This window comes from Lichenostomus cassidix, chromosome 28, assembly GCF_008360975.1.
Source record: "Lichenostomus cassidix isolate B80296 chromosome 28, HeHo_3.0, whole genome shotgun sequence".
In the NCBI taxonomy this organism is placed as follows: Eukaryota; Metazoa; Chordata; class Aves; order Passeriformes; family Meliphagidae; genus Lichenostomus; species Lichenostomus cassidix.
The window spans coordinates 5,326,694-5,337,744 of record NC_139508.1 but is presented as its reverse complement, the minus strand read 5'-3'; the positions used below and the strand labels follow the sequence as shown (position 1 = coordinate 5,337,744).

General features: G+C 61.6%; 1 protein-coding gene across 13 annotated transcripts in view; it reads left to right on the top strand.

Annotated features, from left to right (window-relative positions):
• The first annotated feature begins 357 nt into the window (after positions 1 to 357).
• UNC13A (unc-13 homolog A) overlaps positions 358 to 11,051 on the top strand; it is a 37,415-nt gene continuing 26,721 nt past the window's right edge. For 10 of the 13 annotated variants that reach the window (XM_085040848.1, XM_085040856.1, XM_085040854.1 and 7 more), the window contains exons 1-11: positions 371 to 530; positions 5,394 to 5,423; positions 5,753 to 5,852; positions 6,086 to 6,203; positions 6,384 to 6,507; positions 6,678 to 6,751; positions 6,831 to 6,885; positions 7,594 to 7,629; positions 8,163 to 8,373; positions 8,870 to 8,995; positions 10,400 to 11,035. In XM_085040848.1, coding sequence (XP_084896974.1) covers positions 509 to 530; positions 5,394 to 5,423; positions 5,753 to 5,852; positions 6,086 to 6,203; positions 6,384 to 6,507; positions 6,678 to 6,751; positions 6,831 to 6,885; positions 7,594 to 7,629; positions 8,163 to 8,373; positions 8,870 to 8,995; positions 10,400 to 11,035 — 1,532 coding nt within the window. In that variant the 5' untranslated portion in view covers positions 371 to 508. Of the gene's footprint in view, positions 531 to 5,393; positions 5,424 to 5,752; positions 5,853 to 6,085; positions 6,204 to 6,383; positions 6,508 to 6,677; positions 6,752 to 6,830; positions 6,886 to 7,593; positions 7,630 to 8,162; positions 8,374 to 8,869; positions 8,996 to 10,399; positions 11,036 to 11,051 lie in introns of all 13 variants that reach the window. The other 3 variants (XM_085040857.1, XM_085040860.1, XM_085040859.1) reach the window with 2 other exon arrangements.

Genomic DNA, 11,051 nt, shown 5'->3' with positions numbered 1-11,051 from the left:
CTGAACAGGCACAGCCCGGCACGGGGGGGCCACGCCTGGGGGAATGTGAGGTAAATGCTGCACCCCAAATCCACCCCTCCTTCAGGGCTGTGCAGGCAGGACACGCCCTCCTCCCCCCCAGCTGTAGAAGCCAGACGACCCCACCCTCCGAGGGAAAGGAGGGCACGACAGCCCCCACGAGGCTGTACGAGCCGGACAGACCCCACCCCCCCGGACAGCCCAGCCCCCCGATTTGGGCAGGACCCTCCGCCCCTTCCCCCGGGCGGTGCGGGTGTGACAGGCCGTACGGTCAGGACCCGCGGTCCCCACACGGCACACGGCCCCGCCGGGACCCCAGACCGCCTCACCGCCGGCGCCGGGGGGGCTCGGGGGGCGGTGCCGCGCGGGCGGGGGCGGTGGTGACGTCAGGCGCTGTCCGCGGTGCTGAGGGAAGATGGCGGCGCGCTAGAGCCGGGCGGCGGCCAGGGCCCCCCGCGCCCCCCGCGCCCCCGGCACCCACACCGCCGCCATGTCGCTGCTCTGCGTCGGAGGTACCGGGGCACCGGGCACGGCCGCGGGAGCCGGGCGGGGGGCGCGTCCCGCAGCCGCTCTGCTCGGGACGGAGAGGGGGGAGCGCGGGGCTGGCGAGGCCAGCAGGGCTGAGGGGAGTGTGGGGAGAAGGGGGTGATCGGGGTGGGGTCGCGGGAACGGCTCCATTCACAAGCGCTCCACACGGTGCGTGGATTTATGAATGAACCGGCGGGGGCGCGCGCGCGGCGCGGGAGCCGGCAGTCGGGGTGGGGGAGGGAGGGGGTGTGGGCGCGCCCTGCCCGCACAGGGATCCCCCCGGAACCCCCCGGGATCCCCTGACCCTAACTGCTCCCGCCGGGAGAGAAGGGGCTCCCCCTGCGTCTGCCCCCGCCGTGGGGACGGCAAGGGGAGAGAGGGGACTCCCCCCGTAACCCGCCCCGGCTCCCAGCCCCGTGGGAAGGGGACACCCCTTGTAACAACCCCCGGGCTTCCTCCATAACCTCCCACGGCCGTGGGGAGGGAGCTCCTCCCGTAACCTCCCACTGCTGGGGAGGTAGGGGGCTCCCCCATAAGCCCTCCCGGGCTCCCCCCGTAGCCCTCCCCCGCCGTGGGGAGGGGGCTCCCCCCGCGCCGCCTACTCCGGCTACTCCCGGCTATCCCTCTGCACCTTCCCGCCCCCTCGGAGCCCCCTTCTTCCCCCCTGCTCCCCCCGTATCTCTTCCCACACCCCCCAAACGCAGACTCCCACGTGCCCACTCCCCAAATATCCCCATCCATCCATCTCCAGCCTCCCATCTCTCTGCAGATATCCCCCTAAGCAACACACCCAGGACCCCACCCCTATCCTCAGGCACCCTCATCCTGCAGTCACAGTCCCCTGCATTTCGAAACACTCCCTCACCAAAACCACCCCATATGTACCCCCAACACCCCACATCTATTCCCCCCCCCAATTACATCCTCAAGCACTCCTGACCCCAAAAATCCCCCCACTCCCAAACATCATTTATCCCCATCTATATACCTCTACATTCTCACTACCCCAAACAGTCCCCATGCACCCCAAATCCCACAATCTCTCCCCACTTCCTCCTGTGAGTCCCTAAATATCCCCCTAAAATTACACCCTGAGCCGCAGCCCCACCTCCTGCAGCCCCCTATACCCCTGCAGGTGTTGCCCCCTTGGGCATGGTGATGCTAGTGGGAGTCAGGGCAGCTGGGGGAGTCAGGGTAGAAGCCTGGGGGTCTGGTGCTGGTGTGGGCCTGGCTAGGGGTGCTGGTCACCCCATAGTGGGAGGCACTGGGGGAGTGCACAGGTAGGGGATCCCTGCACCCAGCACACTGAGCCCTGCCCAACTCAGTGCACAGATGAGTCCTGCAGGCTTGGCCTCAGCCTCGCTGGTCATTCTGGGTTGAATGCTTAATAAGGGGGGCAGAAGTTGGGAAGGGATCTCTTTACCCCCTTCCCAAGGCCCTATGACATCCTGATGGAGACAGGGTAGTGCTTGTGTGTCTTGGGGCCACAGGATGGAGGTGGCAAAGTGACAGCTGGGACAAGGTGGGGCATAGGGTGTCTGGGATTCCCCTACCCCAGGCAAAATCTGGAGGAAAATGGGGCTGCCCCACTGCTGCCTGAGCTCATCAGGATGGGGGCTGTGCCCCCTCCCACTCCCTGACATGTCCTTGTCCTGTAGGTGGTGTCACAGCCCCCTCTCCCACAGCAGTGCCACAGCTGGTGTGCCCCTGTGTGCCTCTCAGCCAGCCCCAGATTGGGGGTACCCTCTGGCAGCAGGGGGGGGGCCTCTTTACTCCCACTTAAAGGTCTGTTGCATGTGGTGACATCCTCAGTGGCGCCGGGGGTGGCTGGTGAGAAACAGCTCTGAGTAGGTTCAGACTTCCCCCACTGCCCCGTCACCACTCGCTGGTCACGCTTCTTATGCTATTTTGGGGGTCCTGGGGGCGGGGGTGCCACCCCAGAGCCTCCCCCAGGCTTTCCCTGGCCCTCCTGGGGGTTGCAGCCTCATGCAGCCCCCGGGGGCTTCGTGCCAGGGGGTGTCCCTGGGTGACTGGCAATGGAGTGACCTGGGAGTGTGGGGTGAGCAGGGACGGGAGGAGGTGTCTAGAGTGGTGTGAGGCAGACGGACAGATGGACAGGCGGGCGGATGGGCATCCAGAGAGACAGATGGAGAGACGGAGAGACAGATGGATGGAGGGGATGGGAGACGTGAGCACAGAGGCTGAGGGGTGGGTGGATGGACTGACAGAGGGATTCAGGGAGAGGGTGGACAGAGGGGTGGATGGAAGGATGGACAGAGGGGTGGATGAAGGACAGACAGGGGTGACTGGATGGACAGACGGAGGGATGGACAGAGGGGTGCGTGGAGGGATGGACAGAGGGTTGGATGAAGAACGGACAGAGGGATGGGCAGATAGGTGTATGGGTGGATGGACAGAGGGATGGGTGTGTGGAGAGACTGGTAAGTGGACAGATAGTGGGGCAGATGGGCAGAAGTGTGGGTGGATGAACAGATAGGGGAGGGGGTGGAGAGACAGGTAAATGGATGGACAGAGGGGTGGACATGCAGGAGATGGACATATGGTGGGGTGGGTGGATGGACAGACAGGTGAATGGATGAATGCACAGACAGATGGGTGAATGGAGAGACAGGTAAGTGGACAGTGGGGCGAGTGGATGGACTGAGGAATGGGTGGATGGATGGACGGGAAGATGGATGACAGATGGGTGGATGGACAGACAGGTAAATGGACAGACAGCAGGATGGATGGACAGAGGGATGTGTGGGAGGGCATAGAGGTGGACAGACAGACAGGCCTGTTGTGGGATGCCAACAGCCCAGCCTGGTTTTCATGCCATTGCCAGTCCAATCCCTGTCAGCTGCCTCAGTTTCTCCAGCTGGTCAATGTTCCCTGAAAGGAGCCAAATTACCCCAGCCTGGGAAGCACCCAGCTTGTTGGTGTCACATAGGTGTCACACTGTCCATAGTTCCTTTCTTGGGAACTCATGTTGCGTTTAGCCCCAGGGTGGCACTCCAGTGTGCACATCCCCTGTGCCAGCTTTGGGGACCCTTTGATGGGTGGGAGGGCAGCACATCCCGCAGATGGTGGCAGCAGGACTTCTCCCTGGCAGGAGATGACAGCCAGGAAAGCCACGTGTTCCCTGGGTAATTGTTTGTTCCTGTCACCTCGGGTATTTTTGGAGCTTTTCCTTCCTCTGCTTTCCCGTTCCTTTTTGGAAGCAGCAGCTGGTAAAGAGTAGTGGGTGCCCCTGGGCCCGGGGGAAGGGGATCCCTGTCAGCCACAGGCGGGTTCTGGTTCCCAATACTCTATTAGAATAGCATAATATAAATATATATATATAATATATATAATATAATGTATAATATAATGTATAAATACATTATATTTAATTTACATAATTATTACACACAGTGATGCCAGCCATTCCCAGACAGTCTCCAGGCTCTCAACCTGGTGTCAGTCAAGGATCTCTGGGATCCTGGAGCCTTCTGCCAATCCCCCATGTGTGAATCCCCCATCCCTGAGTGAAACTGCAGCTCCTGGAGCCTTATGATTCCCTGGGAACATGGCTGCCAGTGACGTGGCTGGTGACCTTCCTTTGGGCAAAAAGCCACCCAATGTGTCACCCTCTCGGTGGCACAGGGCAGGCAGTCGAGCCAAAGGGTCCCTAGTTCTTTTCCGAGGTGATGATTCCCCCTGCCTCAGTTTCCCCGAGGCTGCTGGTGCCATGTGGCCTCCTCCCAGCCCGGCCAGGCACGTGGCGCTGGCGGCAGCCCCGCGTCCCCTCCAGCGCTGGTGGCGGGTGATAAGCGGCTGGCGAGTGGCACGTCTCCGAAATCAAATTACCTTTGATGTCGGCAGGGCTATTTTCATCCCTCCTCGGTCACGTTGGTCCTGCACCCGCTGGCACCAGTGTCATTTAACCGTTCTCCGGGTGCTGTGTCATTCCCTCCCTGCCTGGTCCCCTCCTGGCAGCCCCGAGGACACCCCTCGTCCCCCTCCATCCCCTGGCATTGGCAGTGTTGGTGCTTGGCTGTGCTCAGCTCCATTTGCCCCGCCACTACAGCCAAAACCTGAGGACCGACCCCCACCCAGCTGGGTGAAGCTGGGGAGGTCAGCCAGTATCGGGGTGGGGTGGGGGGCAGGGTTCCCATGGTGCTGAGCAAGATTGGAGCCTCCCTTGCACACCTCAAGGGGCAGGATGGGAATGAGCCCCATGGTGCCCACCACAGGGAGACAGGGCTTGGGTGCAGTGGGGGTGTTTTGGGGCTGTATGGGATTTTGGGGGTGTATCTCCACCACCCCTAGGGCTGTTTTTGGGCAGGGAGAATTACAGCCCCCTGACCTACCAGGTTTCCCCTGGGAAATCTAGGTCAGTGGTTTGGGAAAGCCTTAACCCTGGTGCTGCTGGGCTGGTGCCCCCCAAGCTGGGACTGGAGTGGGGGACAGGGCCCCCAGACCACAAGTTTTCTTTCCAGATGTGGATGGTAACATCATCTGTTTCTCCAAATAAATCCCAGTTCAAGAGTGTGGGGTGGGAGGGAAGTAGCACCCCCTCAACAGAGGAAGGCTGGTCATTTGGGGTTGCAAGCTGTCCCAGAGTAGCAGGTTTTTTGGGGGGGGCCTTTGCTCCCTTCTGATGCCCACCTCTAGCTCATATCTGATCCCCCACCCTCACGTGTCATTGGGGATCTCAACACTTTCCCCACATGGCAGCTGGGGGGGGCGGTGTGGGGGGCAGCCAGGACTGGGGTCCTCCCATCCCCTGGACATTCTGATGGGGGTCCCCAATCCCCCCCTCCGGGGTCTGAGCGTGATTCTCTTCCCTCCCTTTGTCCCCACAGTTAAAAAGGCCAAGTACGACGGGCCCCAAGGTAAGTGAAACCCTGCTTGCCTGCCCACCTAGGGGGAGAGGGTGGGGGGCTCTTGGGCTGGTTGGATGTGGTAAGGCCAGAGGAGGGGTTGGGGATGAGGGTCGAGGAGACCCTCAGCTCTGGAGGCACCATTTGACAAGCTGGGGGGACACACACCGACAGATGGGGGTGCCCTGGACAGGAGCATGGGAGCACCTACCAGCCCTGGCAGAGGTGGGATGCCTCCTGGGGCTGGGGTACTGAGAGAAGTGTGTGTGGGGGTGGCAGAGGGTGGTGTCAGGGGATGGGGGCACACTGGGGGTCACTTCACTCTCTGCTTGTTCCCACAGAGAAATTTAACACCTACGTGACCCTGAAGGTGCAGAATGTCAAGAGCACGACCATCGCGGTGCGGGGCAACCTGCCCTCCTGGGAGCAGGACTTCATGTTGTGAGTGTTCAAGGGTTTCCCTGAGCTTCCCCATTCCTGCTGCTCCCCCTAGCCCCCCAGAATTACACAGTGAGTCCCCCACTGCTCTGACCCCAGATCTGGGGGCTCATCTGAGTCCTGGGGTGGTGGGGTCAGGTAGAAGCTGGGGTGGTCCCAGGGGGCTGCTGAGAAGGGGTAACTTGAGGAGGGTTAACCTGATGGGGGGAGTAACCTGATGCCTTTCCTGTCCCCAGTGAGATCAACCGGCTGGACCTGGGCCTGACAGTGGAGGTGTGGAACAAGGGGCTCATCTGGGACACCATGGTGGGCACAGTGTGGATCCCCCTCCGGACCATCCGGCAGTCCAATGAGGTAGGAAGTCAGGCACAGCCATCTCCCTGCTGAGCCCCAAGGGACATGTGCCACCCCCAGCTGTCCTTTGGGTCAGGCAGAGCCTTCCCCATCCTGCCTGGGGCCAGACCTTGTGTGCTGGGGTTGTGGAGCTGGGAAAGGGGTGTTGGGGGCTCTCCTCATCCCATTTCTACCCTGCAGGAGGGCCCTGGGGAATGGCTCACACTCGACTCCCAGGTCATCATGACTGACAATGAGATTTCGGGCACCAAGGATCCGACTTTCCACCGCATCCTCCTTGACACCCGCTTTGAGCTGCCGCTCGGTGGGTACCCCATCTCTGGGCCCCCAGGCCTGGGCTGTGTCCTTCCTTGCTCCTGGCCCCAGGGATGCTCATGAGCCTTGGAGCGGGGGCTGAGGTTCTGATGCAAAAGCTTGGGGGCTGTTTTGGTGTGGGGGGTGTCTCTGCACGAACTGGGGTCTTCACCTTTGCAGATATCCCTGAGGAGGAGGCCAGGTACTGGGCCAAGAAACTGGAGCAGCTCAACGCGATGCGGGACCAGGATGATGTGAGTGCAGCCAGACCTGGGGCGAGGGGGCAGGGGCAATGCTGCCAGCAGGAGCCCTCACCAGCTCCTCTCTCCCCAGTATGCCTTCCAGGAGGAGCAAGAAAAGCCTCTGCCCGTGCATGGCTCACAGTGCTGTAAGTGCTGGCCTGTCCCTGCCCTGCTGTGGGACCCCCACAGCCTCCTTTCTCCCCACTCCCATACCAAGGAATTTTAAGGGGTGGGCTGCACACCTGTTTTGGGGCATTGGACCCCACCCCAAGTGGGGCTCAACTTCACCCCATACCCTGTCCCCATCCCCATTCCCATGTCTTCCTTCCCATGTTTGCTGGTGTTTCTTTGCTGTCTCCCTGCTCCACAGTGGGTGAGCCTTCCCTTGGGTGAAGGGAACAGGGCATAGGGGCAGTGGGGGTGGTGAGGACGGTCCCTCTGGGGCAAGGGTCAGCAAGATTGGTGATGGGGGCTGCTGGGGAGTGGAATTGGGGTGGCAACTCAGTTTGTCCCAACACATGCCTCAGTTTCCCTTTCTGTAACCGCCCCAGGGCCATGCATGTTTCAGTGCCCCTGTGCCCAACCCCAGACCCTGTCCCCTGTCAGTGCTACCATGCCTGGCCGTAGCACTGTTCCCAGCCTGTGTCAGTGACAACACGACCACCCCAGGCACTGTCTCCAGTCCAGCTTTGTGTCACCATGTTCAGACCTGGGCACTGTCCCAGTGTCAATGTGCCCCTTCCTGGATGCTGTCTCCAGGGCAGTGTCCCCAACCCAGTGTACCCTCTGGGGAGATACTTGTTCCTCCCAGCCAGCTGCCTCCATCTTTATTGTCTCTGCCCCTTTCTTTGTAGGCAACTGGAATTATTTTGGCTGGGGAGAACAGCAGAGTAAGTATCCTGCCCCCTCCTCTCTTCCCAGCCTGGGGGTCCCCAGCACATCCCTCTCTGCCTGGCCCAGGGCTCAGAGGGCCTGGAACTTGGGTCAAGCCTGCGGCCTCATGCTGTGACTCTGTGCTAGATGAGGACAGTGTCACCAAGTGCCCTGTCCAGGGCAGGGCTGTCCCCATCGGCTGGTGGGGACGTGGCACCATGGGGCTCTGTGTGCTTGGGTTGTTCCAGTGACAATGAGCAGCTCAGGCTTTGCCTCTGCGGTGGGACATTGGTGGGGCAGAGGGAGGGTCCCTTCCCCCTGTCCTCTTCCTCCTTCTGTATGTCCCAAATTTCCCTTCTGCCTTCCCCTTGTCCTCCCCAAACCCTTCCTGTGCTGAGAGCATGTCAGCTCGCTCCTCACCCTGCCCTGGGCCCACTTCCCCAGCATGGTGCCACAGTGGTGGGGAGACAGTGGTGGCACTAACGGATCTGTGCAGGGTAGGGGGCAGATTTGGGCCATCTCCTGCCCCGCTCACTGTGACCGCTTGCAGACGATGACCCTGACAGTACTGTGGATGACCGGGACAGTGACTACCGCAGCGAGACCAGCAACAGCATCCCCCCACCCTACTACACCACGTCCCAGCCCAATGCCTCTGTGCACCAGTACCCCATGAGGCACCAGCAGCAGAGCTCTCGCGACTCCTACACTGACTCCATGCAGAGCTACGAGATGGACTACTCGGACCAGGCTCCCATCAGGTAGTGTGGCCACAGCCAGCTCACCCCGGGACCCGCTCTCTCAACCTCCCCCACAGGTGACAGAGGCCAGCAGGTCCCCAGGGTGATGCCAGGGATGGCACTCCCAGGGCGGTGGGTGACAGAGGGAAGGATGCTGAGGTGCAGAAGAGTGGGGTGATGCTGGCCCCATCCAAGCCTTTCCTTCTCATTGGGAAGTTTTCAAACTCTGTTGGGTCACTGCCCTCCTCTGTCCATGCTGGGTTTGGGGCTCCCTACCTCTGCCTGTCCCTGCTGGGAGCTGGGCAGTGGGATGTTGGCTGGCTGGAGATGCAGATGTGGCAGGGACACATGCCTGGTGCACTGTTCTCATGATTATAGCAGAGCCCAGCCCAAAGTGCCAGCCCCATCCAGGTGGACAGAGCCTCCCTGCCAGTGTCCCTGTGGCAGCAGGGGGTGGCGGGTGGCGGTGGTGTGGCACCTGGGACCTCACTGACCATGTTCCTCTCCTCCCTGGCAGACGCTATGGTAGCGTAGATTCTGCCGCAAACGGACGCAGCGACGCTGAGTCCGGTTCTGAGTCGAGCAGGCGGACCAGCCGCCAGCCTTCCCTTGAGAGCAGGCGGTCCCTAGACCTATCGGATAGGTGGGTCACTGCCTGTGCCGTGTGCCGTGTGCCGTCGCAGAGTGCTGTGGTCGGTCCTTGCAGCCATGGTGAGGCCAACACCAGTCCTGGCAAGGGCGGCCTTGTGCCACCCTCCCTGCCCCAGATCGGCCTTGTACAGGGACAGCATTGGGATGCTCCAGGTGTCCCCCCAGCCCTGTGGTGTTCCCTCTTGCTGCTGCACCCCAGTTCGTGGGGCAACGTCCTAGTGTCCTGGTCCTGCTCTCTGGCACTTTGACTATCTGGCAGCGCTGCTGCTTGTTCCTTGTCATGCCAGCAGGTGTGGGACTGGGTCCTCCGTGACTCAAATGCCACCCCCTGTTCCTGGTCACCTGCCAGGGAGTGCCTGTCTGGGCAAAAGCCTCATGCAGTGATTTGGGATCCTGCGATGTGCCAAGGGCCCCTTTCCCAGCTCTGTCCAGGATCAGGATGGGGAGGTGTGGGGTTTCCAGGCATGAGACTTGTCTCCTACATCCCTGTGCCCCAAGTTCTCCTTTCCAAGGTACCTGGATGATGCCAGTACCCCTCCCAGCTGGGACCAGCTTGCGCATCCCCCAGCACTCTCTTCCCTGTGGTGTCCCCTGGCTTCCCCCAGCCTGGCTCAGCCACTCTGGGCTCTGCCCATCCTGTCCCCTCATCCTTGTCCCCTCACACAGCCCCTGAGCCCTGGCTGCCAGTGCTGGAGACGTGGTGTCGGCCTCTTCCTTGGCATGTCCCTGTCCTGTCTGCATGTCTGCTTCTGTCAGCCTGTCCCCATGGAGCCGTGGAGCTGCCCTATCCCTGGCAGCCTCCTGGGGCACAGGGACTCCTGTGGGCCCCCCTGTCCAGGAAGCTGTGAGAGGAGGGGGCTGGAAGGGCCAGGGGTGGCAGACAGGGTGGGGGAAGGGATCTGGCCTGGCAGGAAGAGAGGAGAGGGGACCCCTGGGTAGGGATGGTATTAAGAGGAGTGAGGGGGTTGAGGGGGTGTCCTGGGGCCAGAGTGCCTGGGAAGGCTGCAGGGAGCACTGGGGTGTCAGGGTTGAGGTTGTGTGACCGATCTGTGTGTTGGGGGCAGGACAGGGTGTCTGGCAGCAGCAGGAGTCAGGATCTGGCTGGGGGTGCTGCTGCCACCACCCCTGGCTGGGGTGAGCTGAAGGGACAGACACAGTCTCCCCCATCCCCACTTTTAGCCCAGGCACAGGCAGGGAGGTCAGACCCTGTGAGTGCCCCAGCTTGAGGGGCTGGTTCCAGCCCATGGAGTCTACTGGTTCTGTGCCTTCAGCTCCCAGGACAAGGAGCCCAGTGCTCCCAATGTGAGCCGTACATCCTCCCGCCCCTGCTGTGGGGCTCTGTCTGGGGTGACACAGACCCACGGGAGCCCTGTCCTTGTGTCCCCTCACCCCTCAGCCCCACAGGGAGCAGTCGCTATGCTTCGTCGGCCGAGCTGAGCCAGGGCAGCTCCCAGCTGAGTGAGGACTTCGAGAACGAGAGCCTGAGGGACTCGGAGCTGGACGAGAGGGACGGGGACTCCTACCATTCTTGCCACAGCTCTGTCAGCTACCGCAAGGACTCGCCGCGCTGGGAGGAGGAGGATGATGATGATCTCTACCTGGAGGAGGAGGAGGAGGAAGAATTCATTGAGGACTATAGTGAGACTGAAGAAGGCTACCCCAAGGAGGAGGAGCTGGAGGAGGAGGAAGAGGAACTGCGGGAGCAGGACACCTATGAACCCCCTGAGCATGAAACATACCCACCACCACCACAAAAACCTCCCCCACAGCAGCAACAGCAACAGGTCCCACAACAGCAGCAACAGCAGCAGCAGCAGCAGCAGCAGCAGCAGCAACAGCAGCAGCAGCAGCAGCAGCAGCAGCAACCCCAGCTGGTCCCACAGCAGAAGCCTCAGCAGCAGGAAAGGAAGGAGGAGAAGGACACCTCTGCCCCCCAGGAAGCCCCTGAGGCCCTCCAGGCCCAGCGGGCAGAGGAGGAAGTTCCTATGCAAGAGACAGCCCCAGAGACTGAGCCCGCAAAACCGGCTGAGAGGTAGGAGGGGGAACTG